This window comes from Lepidochelys kempii, chromosome 4, assembly GCF_965140265.1.
Source record: "Lepidochelys kempii isolate rLepKem1 chromosome 4, rLepKem1.hap2, whole genome shotgun sequence".
In the NCBI taxonomy this organism is placed as follows: domain Eukaryota; kingdom Metazoa; phylum Chordata; order Testudines; family Cheloniidae; genus Lepidochelys; species Lepidochelys kempii.
Window position 1 is genome coordinate 62,853,967 of NC_133259.1, and position 19,402 is coordinate 62,873,368.

A 19,402-nucleotide genomic window follows, 5' to 3' on the forward strand; every position below is an offset into this window, starting at 1 on the left:
GCTTAAGAAGTACTTTGAGGTCTTTGGATGAAAGATTATGATTGCTCAGAGGTCCAGTATGAAACTGGAGAAAAGCCTGTTGAGAGTCTTTGGGTTAAGTTTAGAGGCAAGAGCAACAAGGGTGATGTCGTGGTGGGCGTTTACTATAGACCACCAGACCAGGAGGATGAGGTAGACGAGGCTTTCTTCAGACATCTAACAGAAGTTTCCAGATCATGGGTCCTGGTTCTCATGGGGAACTTCAGTCACACTGACATCTGCTGGGAGAACAATAAAGCAGTGCACAGACAATCCAGGAAGTTTTTGGAGGGTGTTGGGGACAACTTCCTGGTACAAGTGCTGGAGGAACCAACTAGGGGCCATGCACCTCTTGACCTGCTGCTCACAAACAGGGAAGAATTGGTAGGGGAAGTAGAAGTGGGTGGCAACCTGGGCAGCAGTGACCATGAGATGGTCAAGTTCAGGATCCTGACAAAAGGAAGAAAGGAGAGCAGCAGAATACGGACCCTGTATTTCAGAAAAGCAGACTTTGACTCCCTTTGGGAACTGATGGGCAGGATCTCTTTGGAGGCTAATATGAGGGGGAAAGGAGTCAAAGAGAGCTGGCTGTATTTTAAAGAAGCCTTATTGTGGGCGCACGAACAAACCATCCCGATGTGCAGAAAAAAGCCAAGCTGGTTGCCTGCCATATTTGCTATCAACAGAGAAATCTTCAGTGAGCTTAATCACAAAAAGGAAGCTTACAAGAAGTGGAAATTTGGACAGATGACTAGAGAGGAGTATAAATATATTGCTTGAGCATGCAGGGGTGTAATCAGGAAGGCCAAAGCACAACTGGAGTTGCAGCTAGTGAGGGATGTCAAGGGTGACAAGAAGGGTTTCTACAGGTATGTTAGCAACAAGAAGGTGATCAGGGAAAGTGTGGGACCCTTACTGAATGGAGGAGACAATGTAGTGACAGATGACGTGGAAAAAGCTGAAGTACTCAATGCTTTTTTTTGCCTTGGTCTTCACAGACAAGGTCAGCCCCAAGACTGCTGCACAGGGCAGCACAGTATGGGGAGGAGGTGAGCAGCCCTCAGCGGTGAAAGAATAGGTAAGGACTGTTTAGAAAAGCTGGACATGCACAAGTCCATGGGGCCAGATGCAATACATCTGAGGGTGCTGAGGGAGTTGGCTGATGTGATTGCAGAGCCATTGGCCATTGTCTTTGAAAACTTGTGGTGATTGTGGGAGGTCCCAGACGACTGGAAAAAGGCAAATATAGTGCCCATCTTTAAAAAAGGGAAGAAGGAGAATCTGGAGAACTACAGACCGGTCAGCCTCACCTCAGTCCCTGGAAAAATCATGGAGTAGGTCCTCAAGGAATCCATTTTGAAGCACTTGGAGGAGAGGAAGGTGATCAGGAACTGTCAACATGGATTCACCAAGGGCAAGTCATGCCTGACTAATCTAATTGCCTTCTATGATAAGATAACTGGCTCTGTGGGTATGGGGAAAGCAGTGCATGTGATGTACCTTGAGTTTAGCAAAGCTTTTGATACGGTCTCCCACAGTATTCTTGCCAGCAAATTAAAAAAGTATGGATTGGATGAGTGGACTGTAAGATGGATAAAAAGCTATCTAGATCATCAGGCTCAATGGGTAGTGATCAACGGCTTGATGTCTAGTTGGGGATCGGTCCTGGGTCCAATTTTCTTCAATGTTTTCATTAATGATCTGAATGATGGGATGGATTGCACCCTCAGCAAGTTCGCAGATTACACTAAGATGGGGGGAGAGGTATATATGCTGGAGGATGGGGTTAGGGTCCAGAGTGACCTAAACAAATTGGAGGATTGGGCCAAAAGAAATCTGATGAGGTTCAACAGGAACAAGTGCAGAGTCCTGCATTTAGGATGGAAGAATTCCATGTATTTCTACAAGCTGGGGACCAACTTCCTAAGTGGCAGTTCTGCAGAAAAGGACATGGGGATTACAGTGGATGAGAAGCTGGATATGAGTCAACAGTGTGCCCTTGTTGCCGAGAAGGCTAACGGCATATTGGTCTGCATTGCCAGCAGATTGAGGGAAGTGATTACTCACCTCTATTTGGCACTGGTGAGGCCACATCTGGAGTATTTCATCCAGTCTTGGGCCCCCCACTACAGAAAGAATGTGGACAAATTGGAGAGAGGGCAACAAAAATGATTAGGGAGCTGGAGCACATGACTTATGAGGAGAGGCTGAGGGACTGGGCTTAGTTAGTCTGCAGAAGAGAAGAGTGGGGGGGATTTGATAGCAGCCTTCAACTACCTGAAGGTGGATTCCAAAGAGGATGGAGCTTGGCTGTTCTCAATGGTGGCAGATGACAGAACAAGGAGCAATGGTCTCAAGTTGCAGTGGTGGAGGTCGAGGTTGGATGTTAGGAAAAACTGTTTCACTAGGAGGGTGGTGAAGCACTGGAATGCATTACCTAGGGAGGTGGTGGAATCTCCATCCTTAAAGGTTTTTAAGGCCCAGCTTGTCAAAGCCCGGCTGGAATGATTTAGTTGGTGTTGGTCCTGCTTTGAGTAGGGGGTTGGACTAAATGCCCTCCTGAGAACTTTTCCAGCCCTAATCTTCTATGATTCTATGTAGGGCTGTCAAGCGACTAAAAATATTAATCGTGCTGTTAAACAATAGTAGAATACCAATTATTTAAATATTTTTGGAAGTTATCTACATTTTCAAATATATTGATTTCAGTTACAACACAGAATACAAAGTGTACAGTGCTCCCTTTATATTTATATTTATTTTTATTATGAATATTTGCAGAAATAGAAATATTTGCAGAAAAAGAAATAGTATTTTTCAATTCACTACACGTACTATAGTGCTCTCTCTTTATCATGAAAGTTCAATTTACAAATGTAGAATTATGAACAAAAAATAACTGCATTCAAAAATAAAACAGTGTAAAACTTTAGAGCCTACAAGTCCACTCAGTCCTACTTCAGCCAATTGCTCAGACAAACAAGTTTGGTTACAATTTGTAGGAGAAAATACTGCCCATTTCTTGTTTACAGTGTCACCTGAAAGTGAGAACAGGTGTTCTCATGGCACTGTTGTAGCCTGAGTCGCAATATATTTATATGCCAGATGTGCTAATGATTCATATGTCCATTCCTCTTCAGCCACCATTCCATAGGACATGCATCCATGCTGATTATGGGTTCTGCTCGATAACAATCAAAAGCAGAGCAGACCGAGGCAGGTTCATTTTCATCATCTGAGACAGATGCCACCAGCAGAAGGTTGATTTTGTTTTTTGATGGTTTGGGTTCTGTAGTTTCATCATTGGAGTGTTGCTCTTTTAAGCCTTCTGAAAGCATGCTCCACATCTCATCCCTCTCAGATTTTGGAAGACACTTCAGATTCTTAAACCTTGGGTCGAGTGCTGCAGCTATTTTTAGAAATCTCAAATTGGTATCTTCTTTTCATTTTGTCAAATCTGCAGTGAAAGTATTTTTAAAATGAACATGTGCTGGGTCATCATCCGAGACTGCTATAACATAAAATATATGGCAGATGTGGGTAAAACAGAACAGGAGACATACAGTTCTTCCCCAAGGAGTTCAGTCACAAATCTAATTAACGCATTTTTTTTTAAGAAGCATCATCAGCATGGAAGCATGTCCTCTGGAATGGTGGCTGAAGCATGAAGGGGCATACGAATGTTTAGCATATATGGCATGTAAATGCCTTGCAAAAGTGCCATGCGAATGCCTGTTCTCACTTTCAGGTGATCTTGTAAATAAGAAGCAGGCAGCATTATCTCCCATAAATGTAAACAAACTTGTTTGTCTTAGCAATTGGCTGAACAAGAAGTAGGACTGAGTGGACTTGTAGCCTCTAAAGTTTTACATTGTTTTTGGTTTTGAGTGCAGCTATGAAACAAACAAAAAAATCTACATTTGTAAGTTACACTTTCATGATAGAGGTTGCACTATAGTACTTATATGAGGTGAATTGAAAAATATTTTTTATTTATCATTTTTACAGTACAAATATTTGTAACAAAAATAATATAAAGTGAGCTCTGTACTCTTTGTATTCTGTGTTGTAATAGAAATCAATATATTTGAAAACGTAGAAAAACATTCAAAATATTTAATAAATTTCAATTGGCATTCAATTGTTTAACAGTGTGATTAAGTGCGATTAATTTTTTTAATCACCATTGATTTTTTTGAGTTAATCACGTGAGTTAACTGCGATTAATGGACAGCCCTAATTCGATTATATTTACATGCCTATGGTATATCCCCTGTTGAACGTGAGTAATTCAGTATGTTTTGACTGTATACATATTACTGATAATTCCTAAGTGCAACAGCGAAACTTTGGCAAATATACTGGTGGTCAGTTCCTAACATCCGATCCTATTGTTAGAAACTGGACTTTTTTTTCACAAGTGTTGATTCAGTGCATGCTTTCTGCCTTAATGTATTGACTGTTTTCTCCCTTGTGCTGTTTGTTAAAGCTCTTTCAGGTAATTCAGACATGTAGTAAGTAAGCAAGCAGGAGTGAGTTTTGGAATGTGTTGTCTTCCTGTATTTGGTTTCTTAAAACTTAAAAAATTAGGTAAGAGGGTGATGTCAGGCCAAATTTAGTGGTTGAGAACTAAAAGCTCCTGTCCATAAGAGACGGCAAAAAATCTCCAGAAGAAGAGGGGCGAGAGTGGAGTGGAAAGGCAAGTATTTGTTTCACTTTCTGGGGTATTCAAAAATGTTACTTCGAGGTTATATTTAAAAACCTAGTGACAGGAACAGATTTCTAACCTAGAGTAAAAACTGTACTGTTAGAAATCAGTCTTTTGGGGGTATGATAGGGAAACACAGAGATCTTATCTTGATTTATTTTTCCAGTTAGGATATAAAGTTACATTCTTGCCACCACAATGTCTGTCTTGTTTACAATAAATTGATTAGGTGATTTTTTTTCCTGAGATTTTTTTATGTAGCTATTTTGGTTATTGGTGTGGGTGATGACAAAAAATCAAGTAGTTTAGATTCTAAAGCCATTTTTCAAAACATTAATGAAGTAATGGTTTAATTTTCCCTTCTACCTTTAAAGGTAGCTGCAATTTGAATAAAATTCAAGAATGTGTTGATGAGTAAGGCGGGACACATTCTTTTAGTATTAGGTAATAGAAGAATGCTCATCTTTGCCTCTGGAAATGTGTGCATCTTATTGAGCAGATTTTAGGGTTTTTTATTATTGAATCTTTAAAAAGGCTCAGTATTTTGTAAAATCATTGTCTATTGTAAAAGCGTCATGTACTATTAAATATGTACATGGTTATGGTGAAGGAGCACAGCTGGCATTGCTTTTCAGTATTTGACTGCCTTCTTGGCAAGCTATTGAAATGCTCTTGTGCAGGAATCACCATTTGGGCAGCAAGTGAATTTTTTCATTCTTTGCTAATCACGCTGCAGGGCAGGAGGGTAGTAGTAGATTCACTAGAAATACCATTAAGAATGACATTAAGTTCCTAGTTGGCCTCATTATGAAATTGAGAAAAATTAAGAAAGCATTACTTGGCATACATTTTTTTTTAAAATAAAACAGTAAATGATGCATAGCAGCATCATTGTGTAATAGATAAATAGGTGCAGTCTCAAAGGCTGGACTTACATTAGTCACTCTGTTTTTAAGGTTGGGACAGTAAGCTTGATTTTTGACACCCTTTTCCCAAAATGTCTTTAATCCCCATTTTCCCACTCAAATTTATGATCCTCTTCTGACAAGGAGAATGTTTATTGAAAATTTTGAGGTTTGTTGGATAAAACTGTTTTGATGAGAGAAGTACAATTTTTTTTTCAAGCTTTCTAACCCCATTCATTCAGCTATAAGAAGAATCTTTAATGTAGCATGTTATATTTAACTATAAAGGAGATATAGGTGTTAGAAAGCCTCTTTGATATCAGTGTAATTTTTATGCATTGTGACTTGGTTACTTGCATATATATCAATGTAACTGTTTAACATCTATAATTATTGCTACTGCTATAGCTATCATAGCACCTAGGAGCCCTCATTTTATTAGATGCTGTATAAACAATTCTCCCTAAATTCTACAAATCAAAAGTGTATTGGCATTGGCATTCTTTTTATCAGTTAATCAAAGGGGGGAAATCTGCACGACAATTTTGCTCTCGACATGTGTGTATTTTTTATGTCTTTTTAAGTGTCTGGGGAGAGTTTTTAAATACTTTCTTGATTTGTATTACAGTTTTGATATTGTTCTGATTAGGTGTTTTTCTTCCTCAGTTTTGGCAAGCGTTCTGCAGGAAGCTTCAGGCGTGGCTGTGAATGCATTGTTTTAGAGCCATCTGAAATGATTGTGGTAAGACTGTGGTGCCAATTACTTTCAAACAATATTTTTTTCAAATTAAATTACACTTTCAAGTTGTCATTAAGCATAGACAAAATTCAGTAATGTTTGAAATTACTTTGAATTGTCTACACTATACTCAGTTTAAGATGGTACTAAATTTAGTGTGTGATTTTTTTTTTTAATTTAATGCCCTAGTTTGCAATCATTATACATAGCACAAAAGTTGGAAATGCCATTTAATTAAATGAATGAAATAAACCTTTCAATAAAGTTAAACTGCAAGTTAAAAAATGCCTGTAAGGATAAGACAATCATATTTAAAATAGAGATGGCAACTATGATTATCCACGAGTATTTATGATATGTAATTAAGCATCTTTGCTTAAAATTGATTAACTGAGTTTATTTTAAGAGTTATTAACAGTTGATTAAATTCTGTTTTATTTGAGACATGTAAGGCTTGAGAATGCAGTTTAGGGATTTTTTTACTATTATAATTTTAAAAATTTCAGCATTACTAGTATAAAGGCATATTTGTCATTTAGAACACCTGCTGTGGTCCAGTGCAGAAAAGCTTTATTCCCCAGAAAGTTCTCAAATTCAACACTTCCATCAGTGTCATTGGGCACATCATCCAAACAGATATACCTCCATGACAGGAGAGATTAAATACTTTTGCTCTCTTTCTGAAGGATGTGGTATTCAGACCATAACACAGGTATAATCACCATATAACCAAACACGAAATTATACAAACACTATATTATCCATATACCATATTATCCAAATGCAGGGCAAATCATATTCAATTGCTGAAAATTAATGCCATCTATATTTACTGGAGATGTTTTAGAAATCAGGATTAGTTAATTAGGCAGTATTGTAGAAGACATAAGTTATTCATGCCTGCAGTATATCATTGAATCATAGGACTGGAAAGGACCTCGAGAGGTCTTCTAGTCCAGTTCCCTGCACTCAAGGCAGGACTAAATATTAGAGCATCCTTGACAGGTTATTTTCTAACCTGCTCTTAAAAACCTCCAAGGATGGAGATCCAAATGTCCTGACTTCTAGAAGCATTAAAGAATAGCTTTCACACAAAGTGTAACTTCCTAACTTATTTAAAATTTATACCCATTAATCTTCAGGTTTTTAAAAATTCTTTGCCACTTTCACTCTAAATGAATACAACGTTGGTTGTGTAATAGCAGTTTACCTTGTCATCTGTCTCCTCCTCTGTCCCCGTCCTGCTAATAAAACTCTGATGCATTCTGTTTTAATGACTTCACAGCATTGAGGGAAGTAGAAATGAGAAATGCCCATTCCTCGCCCCGCCCTCCAATTCAAATGCCATAATTCTGCTGTGGGGAAAGTGGCAGTCAGCTCTTTTCAAGGTGTGAATCCACCCACTTTGGCTCCCTGTTCCCACTGTACCTTGTGTATGATGCAGGCTCTGGGAGCAGCTTGCTATCCCGAATTCCTGCTGCTATGATACCCATCTTTAGCTTTGGGTGGTACCAATGGATGTCCTTGGTACACAGCTCTTTGGTGGGTGGGAGGAAAGTGAGGGACACAAAATGCGGGTGGGGGGAGGGGGGCGAGGACAGAGAAAATAAGGGGCCTAGCAGGGTGATAGGGAAAAGAGACCAGAAACAAAAAAGGTTACAGCTGGGCCAAGACATGATGAGCGGGGCCTGTGGTGGGTGCTGAATGAGGGCACTTAGCTGGCAATCCATCCAAAGTAGGTCATGAATACGAAGAGCTTTGGAACCTCTGAGTTAAACCTTTGAAGTATACTTTGGCCCAACCTTTCAGAGGACTGACTGCACTTTGAGTGGAAAGAACTCAAGATTCAGAGGACAGCACGTGGAGCAGCTACCAAGTCGTTACCACACATTTGTTGCATACCATAAGTGTTTATGGGTATGTCTGCACTGCAGTACACCTGTGGCTGGCCCATGCCAGCTGAGTCGGGCTTGGGCAAAGCTGTTTAATTACGGTGCAGACCTTTTGGGCTTGGGCTGGAGTCTGAGCTCTAGGATCCTGTGCGGTGGGAGGGTCCCAGAGCTTGGGCTGCAGCCCAAACCTTAACGTCCACACTGCAATTAACAGCCCCTTAGCCCGAGCCCCGTGAGCCTGAGTCACTGGCATGGACTATCCACAGGTGTCTAATTGTGGTGTAGACATACCCTTAATAGTCATGCTACTCATACTTCATACAACTGGTTCGGGTAGGACTAGTTCTTATTAAAACTTCTTGTCATGTCAGCAGAATGTAATGGTGTTTCATTTGTATAGATGGTGAAAAGAAACATGAGAAGGAAAAAATCACCTGCATGGTGGTAGTTTGTCATAATCATCTTTTCTTAACCCACCTATCACTGCTTACGTCCTGTTTCTTTTGGGGAACAATCTTTTTGGCCTTGGGATACAGACTGAGGAATGTGAATGGATTTAATCTGCACCTAAGGACAATACTGGACAGTTTTCGCCACTTTCTGCTTCCTTGTAGATGTGGCGTAATTCTAGCATGAAATGATGGCTTTTTAGTAGTAAGATAGGCACAGGGGAGAGAGATACAGAAAGGCAAATTACTACAACTTTGTTATCTTGCATGAAAGTCAGAATTCTGAATTGTAAAAACATTTTCATAGCAATACATTATTGTGTAGTAACATGCCTGTGACTTTGCTGCAGCCTCCAGAACAGAGAGAGGATATTGATATTGCTGAGCGGGAAATTCCTTATTCAGTCACTCATCTACTAGAAATGTCTGGGGTTTTTTCCTTTGCTGCTATTACAAAGTAAATTGTTTTTTATGTAAATTTAATCTTTTTCAAATTTCTCTGATGTGAAAATTCCTCTTTAAAAGTCTCAAAATATTTAAAATATGTAATTAAAACAGTGTTGCCCATTGAAGAGAGGCAGGATGGGATTGGAAGGTCCCAAGAGTGACCCGTTGAAATCTGTAGGAAAGCTATAAGTTCCTTCCCATGGGAGAGCTTCATTTGCCAGTGTATTGCATAGACAAAAACATCACTATGTGTAAGAATAAAAATTGAGGAAAAGGATGTTAACTTTTTTTTTTAAATAGAGTAAGGCACTTATAAAATATGTGAAAGTGTCTGCTCAATACTCTTTTCATAGTGATACTTGTTCTTTCTCAGCCCTGCGGACATTTGATTTCTTGGCACTGAGTTCATGCTTTTCACTGTTAAAAATGCAGGAAATTCATAACCAACCACATTTTCTGAAATGGAGTTCAAAGTGCCCTTTCATAAACTAAATCTTAAACTGAATTGGGCTTGTTCAGTAGCAATGACACTTATAGTTAAGGATTGTCTAAAATAAAAGCTTCCACGTGGCTAAGAGCAGAAGAAAAGATAGGCTTCTGTTTTATTGCAGAATATGCGGTAACTTTCATTTGTAGGGAAATGACCCTTCATTGCGTTTATTTTATTGTAGGTGGACTATATGGATGAAAATGAAGAATATTTCCAGCGTCAAGCTTCCCATAGACAATCCAGAAGGAGATTTAGGAAAATCAATCAAAAAGGAGAAAGACAAACCATTATTGATACTGTGGATCCTTATCCTGTGGGGAAGCCACCTTTACCTAGAGGTTATCATACGGTAAGTTACCTACATATGTTTTAAATACAAGACAAGGGAAAAATATTTTTACAAAAATAATCACCTGAAAGGTCAAATTCACTGCTTGCCTAAGCAGGTGGAATTCTGTTTGGGAGTTTCTCCTTAGGGTATCAGTGAATTTGGCCCAAAGTGTGTGCACACGTGTGCCCATGTAATTTGCTTGATAACTCAGATTGAGAGTTGAGAATACTTAATTTGTTGCACATTTATTGTTAAACAATGCTGGCAAGAGGACAGCACATATCTTTCCTTGCTATTCCAGTTATTTTTGGCAACTTTGAAACAAATCAGTTACCTAATACATGTGATTCCAATTTCCTATCAATAATTGAAAATGTAATAGAAATATTTGGTGTACAGTGTTCCTGTGGCTAATCAGTAAAGAATTCATTTTTATGTGTAGCAATTGTTTTCTCAAAAAACCTGTATTGCATTGTGGTAGAAATAGTCCATGATTTTGGCTTGTCATTTCTCTATGCAAGACCCAGATCTTGAAATATTAAACTAACTTTTATTGCTGACTAATACGAGACCAGAAATTTTGGTCTGAATCATGATATTTTTGCCCAGAGTGAAATACTGCAGTCTGTCCTTTATCATCAGACAAAGCATCATCAGAGTTTTCTTCAAAATAGTTTTTGTGTAATTTTACAGATTGAAAGTTATAGACTTCCTTCATAAAAGAGGAAAGATCATAATTATTAATATTTTAAACATGTTCTACAAAATAATCTGTTTATTTTATTTTTCTGTTGAGCAAGGGTCTGCTAGGGTAAGAGTAATTAGATTTGCTGTTAACTTCAACAGCATACAAAATACTCTGAAAAGTAAGTGGCCTTCAAATCCTGTACTCAGCTGTTTTTTTGTGGCCCTGAACCTGCAAAAATATACTAGTACACAAATAGATAACTTTATGAATGTGATTGGTCATATTGAGTATAAAGTAACTCAAGCACATAAGTGTTTGCAGAATCAGGGCTTTGTTTTAAAAATGTTGTCTCTGATGTGAAGTAGAGGTTTTTTTTCCCCTCATTTTTTCCCTACCCATCCATATTCCTTTACTTGTTGCCAATTTCCTGTTGTAATCCATTGCATGACTATAAATGTATAGCTGTTTGATTACATCCACTGTTGGAGGTTTTTCTTCCTGAGTTAAATAAATATATCTTACATCAACACTTTTTACGTATTTTGTTTATACAACAGGCTCCTTTTAATGGTTTAATGTTCTGCTCAATTTGATTTTCTCCAAATTTATTATGAATTTCTTAGTTGAGTCATTTTCTTTGGCTTATTCGTGAAACCCTTTTGGAGTTTTAAGATAAGAGATTATACTGGTTTGTGTCAAACCACCTTTATGTGGCATACATGTTTGGGTCAGTCATGCTACAAGTGAAGGAAGGAATTGTTGATGGATTTTATTTAGATGTAACTTATACATCTAATCTACTGTTTGAAAAATGGTAACTAGACTTGACAATGTCATTTGCTATAGGAGGGCCACACCTGTTGTATAAATTACTTTTTAAGAATACCTAATGGGTTGGTGTAGATTTAAATCCAGTATGAAGAGCAAAAGCTCATCATTAATCATTTTGTTTAAGTTCATAATGATTGTACAAGTCTATTGGGAAATACATTATGAGTACCAGGTAGACTTGTCAGTAGAAGCTGAAATAATTACTGACAATTAAAATATTTTTTTAAATCAACGTATAATTTAAATTATTATTTAATTACTTGAGATCCCTTTTTTACGGAAAATATTAAACCCAGCAAGTTCAAATTGAAATTACGGAAATTGAAGACTTTTTATTTTTATAGTGCTTGGTAATCTTCATTGTTTACATTCCTATCACATTGATATTGTTTATATTCTGTATATTCAAAAATATGCATTTTCCAGTCACTCACATCTGTGAAGGTTGTCTCTTCCTCACTGTCCTGCCTTTTGGCCACCCAAAAGGTTTTTTTTGTTTGTTTTAAAATCAAAATTGTTTGAAAATCTAAATGTGTCTTTAAAATGGTACTGAAATGTATTCTCTGAAACTGATAGGAATGCAAAGTGCATTATTTTAGTACATCTCCTGAGGGGTTCTGAACATTCACAATTCCCATTAGTAGCATCTCTCAGGATCAGGCCTTCAGTTATCTAAAATTTAGAAGTTGGTATGAATAAACTAACACATTTAAAAAAAAAAAGTTTGAAAAACCGCATATGAAATGAATGGTCAAGTATATTGGATTAGTCTTCAGTTGCATGCTCTAATTGTGGGTATGTTTTGATTTGCGTGTTAAATACATTAAGATCAATAATAAAAAAATAAATAAAATAAAATAACTTCATCCAGACAATAGACTGCATAGCTTTAGAGTAAACTAGGTTCTTGAATTTTATTTTATACAAGCTCCTTACTTACCATATCACTGAAATGTTTGCTGAAAGAGTATCAATATTTTATTTCACATTGGCCCAATTGATTGTGTACTTAGAAAGCCGGTGTTCAAAATAGTCAAAAAATGACATGCTAAATAGCATCTCTGAAGGAAGTTGGCTATAGTGAAAATGTAGATGAAATTATATAAAGATAGTTCTAAAATGGAAAATGCATGACAATGCTTTGCAAAAATTGTAAATAAAGCTAAATGCATTATGTTTAATTGTTGCATGGATTACAGAACATTTACACATTCAGCCAATTTATCAGGGAACAGGACTCGCCTTAAAATAATTTTAACATTATCTCAGGGTGGTATGTACTATAGCATGTCTGATTATGTTCATCTTTTCCTTTCCTCCTATATGGCATTCATTTCATTTTGGCTCACAGGAATGCACTAAACCTCAGGTATTGTAATTTATATGTATCGTCCACTAACAATTTTACTTGTAAGTTTGCAGTGTGACTAACTGTATCATAATACCAATGCAGCGTTGTGGCAAAATTTGTGTGCTATCTGTGTTTTCTATATTGATGTTTTATATATTTCTTCTATAGTGAGAGTGCTTCAAATAAATGTGGGATATGGTGACAGTCTCCTTAATGTGATTACAGTAGAACCTCAGAGTTACAGACACCTCGGGAATGGAGGTTGTCCATAACTGAAATGTTCCGTAACTGAACAAAATGCAGCTCCGGCTCCAGCAGTTCACACTCTGGGCCAGGTTCCATAGGTAGCTAGGCAGCTTCTTTCTTGCCAGGACAAGCTTGTCCCCCGGCTACAGTGGGGTGAGAGGGGTGTGGTGGTGGTGAAAACGGTGCATCTCCTTCCCGGCGGGGAGAGGGGGTTGTGAAAGCAGCAACCCCTCTCCCAGCCATGGGATGGAGATGGTGAAAATCGCACCCATGGCTTACAGGAAAGCAGCGCAGACCCCGGTGCTGCTCTTGCTCCTGCTATCTTGAGCTGGCAATGGGGGCTCACAGCTTTGCTTGTGAATCTGTCTCTTCAGCTCCTAGCTGTAAGTTGGTGGGGGTGGGGACAGGCAGCCCAGATGTGCCTGCCTTTAAGATGCAATACAGGCATAGTACAGTATTTGCTTTTTTTGGGGGGTGGGGTCTCCACTGCTGCCTGATTGGTTACTTCCAGTTTCAAATGGTGTCTGGTTGACCAGTCAGTCTGTAACTCTGGTGTTCGTATCTTTGAGGATCTACTGTAATTTATCTTCTTCCTTTCCTTCATGACATCACAAGATTGAGGTGATATAACTGGAAGATGATGCGCAAAGCACAGAAATAAGGAAAATACATAGTATATTTAACAGAATGTGTTTATGTATTTTCTCAGTATAGATGACTTTTTAGACTTTTGTATTGGTTCCAAAAATAAGGTCCATTTGTAGCTGTTCTGCACTTGCACTTTGTAAGGTCAGGAAAATAAGTTGGAGAAATGAAAAAGTAGGCAGTGAAAATTTCGTTAACTGAAAATTTTTAGGTTTTGCTTTTGCCTTTTTGTTGCTGTTTGATTCAGCCTGAGACAGTGAGATTAGACTTTATTACAACACTCTTCAGTTGCTCTTGGTAGAAATGAGAAAGGAGCTTGAATGAGCTTACCAGAACATGTTGAAGAATCGCTTTTGGGGAAGTCATGTCTGAGTGAATAAGCAAAGTTCTAGATTGGAGCCAGTCTCACTTGAACAAAAATTAAGATTGTAGGATTTCTGTCTCAGATCAGCTCTTAAATACCAACCTACTTTGAAGACCTAAATGCCCTGCTTTATGATTTTAAATTTTATTTTTAATTACATTGATGCAAATGAAAAAAAAAACACTTATGCATATACTATATGTGATGCTTTATAGGAATTTATTTGGTATATTTTGTGCTACAGTGTTAGTAATGTAAAACATAAAGAAATTCCTTTGGTACTTAGAGCTTGGTTGACAAATTAAAAGAACAAGTTTCTTTAAGATCCTCACTTGGAGCAAAATATTCTTTTTATTTTGTTTTATCCTGCTGATCTTATAGCAGAAAATCTGATTACTGTTTTTTAGCTAACACTACTAATGAACTATTGTACTGGCACTCAATTCATTTGTGTGTTTCAAGGTTTCTTGTTCTTTTGAAAAAAGGGCTTCAGTGCTGTTTCTTACAAAGCTGTGAGTTGTGACATAGCCTGTTGTGCTGAAATACCATCTTTTTGTAACAATCAAGATATATTTTTATCTTTCTAGGAGCCCAGTCCTCATCTCTTTGAAATCAATGGTAAAAACTCCCCCTGACTTAGGTGGGGTAAAAATTGAGCCCTAAATGCACAGTAATAGTAGGGAAATTCATTCCAGTGTTAACTATGGTAGTTCAAATTCTTACTAGAATGTAAGGGGGTATACTTCATCAATATGTTGGTTTAATAGCCTTAAACATGAATATGAATGATCAAATGAAATAAATCAGGATTCTGATCTTGAGTATGGCCCTTAAAAATAGATGTAGTTTTCTAGACAGTTTTTTTTTGTAAGAGGATCGGAAAAGAACAGTGTCGGAGAAGGATTCTAGGAATAGCTTCAGATAGATTAATATTAACTCTTGCATACTTAACTAACCAGTGGAATGCTTAAGGTTGATCTTAAAATGTGGATTTTGGTGTCTTTGTATACATTGTAGTCAGAGCTGGTTGCCTAAAGTTAGGGATGCTCAACAAAGCATTTTTCCTTTATAAGCCTTTATTTTTGGTGGCTTATAACTTTGCCAAACTTTAACCATTTGGGCTGAAATTTTTCATGCTTTTGTATTTGCTTGAGATTTTTTTAAAAAACTTCCGCAAAAACAGCCATTTCCATTAATAAGATTAGGGAAAAATAGATAGGTTTTCCAAAGCTAAATTTCTGTCTGATCATTTTTTTTAGGTGTTCTAGTTCCCCTGTGCCAGAATTGGGGCTGCTTTGTAACAATTTATGAAAACTCTGTTGGTGTTTGCTTAATGTCTGAATATGTTGGTTTAGATTAATGGGGTCTGTAAGAAAACACAAGCAGGCAGGAAAAAGAGTGTCTCAAGATAAGCCACTTGTTCACAAACACTTGAGGATTCTTAGGAGACAATGCCTGGACAGGAAAGGACATGTGAATATGCGAGAGGAAAGAGAATTGTAGCAGCCTTTAAAAAGGGACTCTCTGAGAGGGGGAATTGAGCTGACAAAGGTACCTGCTGTGGTGTCTGAAAAAGTTGGGTGTTCCTAGGTTACCATCATGGAATGGTAAGCCTTTAGGTAAGGTAGATACGCATATAGACTGCTTTTGTTCTTAAATCTTTTTTTCTACATGTTTTGTTCCCACTGCTAAAATAAACAGTACTTTGGTTTTAGAAGATTGTTCTGTAAAGTATGGTTTCAGTGTCTTGAAATGAAGAATGTTAAGTGCCAAACCGCAGGTGCAGGTTAAAACACCTGGTGCACAGGGCGCTGTAGCCTAGGGTTTGATCTAAGAGTGGGAGAATTGCAGAATTATAACCCGAATAGGTAAAGGCATGAGGCCTGACACCTGAAGGGGTCGCACTCAGAGAGCAGAAAGGGACAGAAGTGCATCTGGGCCAGTAACCATGAGAGTCTTGTGCAGGGGTCGGCAACCTTTCAGAAGTGGTGTGCCGAGTCTTTATTTATTAACTCTAATTTAAAGTTTCACGTGGCAGTTATACATTTAAACATTTTTAGACGGTCTCTTTGTATAAATCTATAATATATAATTAAACTATTGTTGTATGTAAAGTAAATAAGGTTTTTAAAATGTTTGAGAAGCTTCATTTAAAATTAAATGAAAATGCAGAGCCCCCCGGACTGGTGGCCAGGACCCGGGCAGTGTGAGTGCCACTGAAAATCAGCTCATGTGCTGCCTTTGGCACGTGTGCCATAGGTTGCCTACCCCTGGTATAGTGCATTTATGATTTGGAGCACAAACATAAGCAGGGGGGTAGTGCTTGGGTCAGTCAGATATCTTTTGCTGTCCCCATGAAAATCTGTTCAGATTGGAACAAGTTATAAGACTGAAAATTGCCATTTGAACGTGATCAATAGAGCTTTTAGTAGCTAGCTGTTGACAATCTTTGGAAGAATTCCTAGTGCACTGAGCATGCTCCTCAACCCACCCAGCTTGAGCTCCAGATGCGATGTCTGCAGTTGCCAATCCATTGGCCTATGAGAAGGAGTGGTGGGCAGGGAGTCATAAATTCTAGTCTTTGCTCTTTCACTTAAAGGTATTTAATATTTCTATAAACTTCACAGTCCTCATTAGTGAGCCAGCCCTCCTACCTCTTAGGCAGCAGACAAATATCATTCTCTCTCCCTCAGTTTTTCAAATGAGAGTTCACACAAGGTCACTTTGAGCAGAGCTGGAAACAGAGCATAGTTTCTAACATGGCAGATCCAAGTCTCATCCTCAGCAACACTTTCAGAATAAATAAATCAAATCTGTGTACTTAGCTGTACTCTATAACCAGAACCACTCCCCTCCAAAGCCAGAAATAGAGCCCAGGAATCCTGACATTCAACTGTTAGTTTAGCAAATGGTTTTGTAAACCGTTGGCTCTCAACCTTTCCAAACTACTGTACCCCTTTCAGGAGTCTTTGTCTTGCGTAGCCCCAAGTTTCATCTCACTTAAAAACTACTTGCTTACAAAATCAGACATAAGAATACAAAAGTGTCACAGCACACTAATACTGAAAAATTGCTTTCTTTGTTATTTTTACCATATAATTATAAAATAAATCTACTGGAATATAAATATTGTACTTACATTTTAGTGTATACTATAGATAGTAATGGAAACAAATCATTTGTCTGTATGAAAGTTCAGTTTATTTCGACTTTGCTAGTGCTTTTGTTGTAGCCTCTTGTAAAACTAGGCAAATATCTAGATGAGTGGATGTACCCTGGAAGACCTCGGTGTACCCCTGGTTAAGAACTACCGGTGTAAACCACTGTCAAAATGTATGTTGTATCTAGCTCTGTTTGTTGTTCCACATAGAAGATAACAGCCTAGAGGTTTGCTTTGGCTCTAAAGGTCCTGGGTTCAAGCACTTGTTAATGACCCCTGTGGTGTCCGTAGGAGTCTATATGATGGAATTTGGGTTTTTTTCTTTTTATAAAGCCTAGAAAATCAAATACAGAAAACTACATTTAAAAATGTTAAGGGTTGCAAATTCAAGCATCCAGTGATTAGGAACACCAGGTTTAAGGTTGCCCGGGCAACCTTAATTTATCTGCCTTATGTGTATACGTTATAATAGCCTTTAATTACATGATCATATACTATTTGTTCTGCAGGATTCCTGCTTCATTCAGCACACAGGATAGACTATGAATGATGCTCAGGACCAAGGATGTTCTCTTGTATTTAATAAACTGGAATAGAACCCAGGAGAGCTGTGTTCTATTCCAGACTCTGTCATAGGCTTCCTATAGGATATTAGGCAAGACATTTTAATATTAAAAGAATAAGAGTTACATGACTGGCTGATCCAACTACACTGCGAATATCTCAAGCTTTTAAAAAAATTGAACAGTCCAAATGCTTGTGATAGTTGCTAATGTTTACTTAGCTCTCAAGCTTTTGGAATAGCACATGCATGTAAAGTTTAAACAGGAGAAAAAGATTTTGTTATATAATTATATAGAAAAAAATGTTTAAAATAGAGGTGTGGATATCAACGGATTAGATAGATATAGGGAATGGGGGTTATAGATGTATTGCTACCAGTCTTAGGATGGATGGAGTTCCTGTGACATTCATCAGCACCCTCTAACACATTGAGTTTCGGAAGAGTTAAGGGAGGTGATGCCTGGTTAGATAGCCCTGATTCCTGTCTTGAAGAGTCAAGGGCCTTTTCTTACATTTTAGCTAGGACGATATGGGATGAGGGAAAGGTCCTGTTCAGATCCCAGGGAAATGCCACCATCACCACACACAAAAAGAATAAAGGATCAGAATAAAAGAACAGAGGGATTAGAAAAAGGATATTATAAAGAAACACTAAGCCCAATTACAAAGAAAGCAAACTTAAAGAAATTAATGCATTCACTTCTAATAGGCAAGAATGCAAAGCATATTCCTCAACAATGCAGACTTCATGGCACTGTAATATGCCTCACTAATGCAATTACCTTGCTTGTAAACTCAAATGTTCTGTCTGCTAATTTCAGTGCTCCTTATTCTGTACAGTAAATTGATGCCAATATAGTCATATACTTAAAGCTGACTTTCCAATTTGATTTTTAATGTAATACTTCAGCCATTATAGTTTGTATCAAAGTGAATCTAAGAACGTGATTTGTCAGCCCACATGCACTTTATATCAATCACAAGAAATGAGTTTAGTATGAAAAAATCACTGTCAGTCTCCCAGACCTCAGCAGCTTCAATTTCATATTCCTCACAATCTTAACAAATTTCTAATGCATTTTATTTATTTATTTTAATATAGATTCTTTTACTAAAAATCCTTACACCAGGTGAGTGTTCATTCCAAAATGCTGATTTCATATGTGGTTCTTCCATTCTCACTGAGTTTATTTGCAGAAGATGAGTAAATAAGTTGCCAGGGCTGTGCAGAGCCTCCTAGCATGCAAGCAGGACAAGGAAAATCACTGGGGAAAAGTGATAGCTTACAATTTTAACACTGTTCTCAGGGGGTGTAATGCCCACACTTTTGTACATGAATACATATTTGTGTAAACGTCTATATAACATCTGAAACATAAAAATTTAAATTTATTTGAAGGTTAAATCTATTGGCAAAGGAGTGAGGGTGGGTCCATAATGCGGTAGAACCTAGCAGGAAGAATATTTATGCCGAGTAATTTTATTTCTTTTAAAAAAAAAGAATCTAATTTTAAAACATTCTTCTGTTTTTTCCTAACTTTTTTAATGACATTTCATGGTGATGTCACCCCAAA

The 19,402-nt window shown here is 37.7% G+C and overlaps 1 protein-coding gene across 10 annotated transcripts in view; it reads left to right on the plus strand.

The window, feature by feature from the left end:
- The window catches only part of RAPGEF2 (Rap guanine nucleotide exchange factor 2), a 307,277-nt gene that overhangs the window by 161,483 nt on the left and 126,392 nt on the right, over positions 1-19,402 (plus strand). For 7 of the 10 annotated variants that reach the window (XM_073341485.1, XM_073341476.1, XM_073341481.1 and 4 more), the window contains exons 5-7: positions 6,298-6,373; positions 9,830-9,997; positions 12,850-12,867. The exons of 1 other annotated variant lie outside the window; for it this stretch is intronic. In XM_073341485.1, coding sequence (XP_073197586.1) covers positions 6,298-6,373; positions 9,830-9,997; positions 12,850-12,867 — 262 coding nt within the window. The remainder of the gene's footprint in view (positions 1-6,297; positions 6,374-9,829; positions 9,998-12,849; positions 12,868-19,402) is intronic. 2 more of the 10 variants (XM_073341477.1, XM_073341483.1) reach the window with 1 other exon arrangement.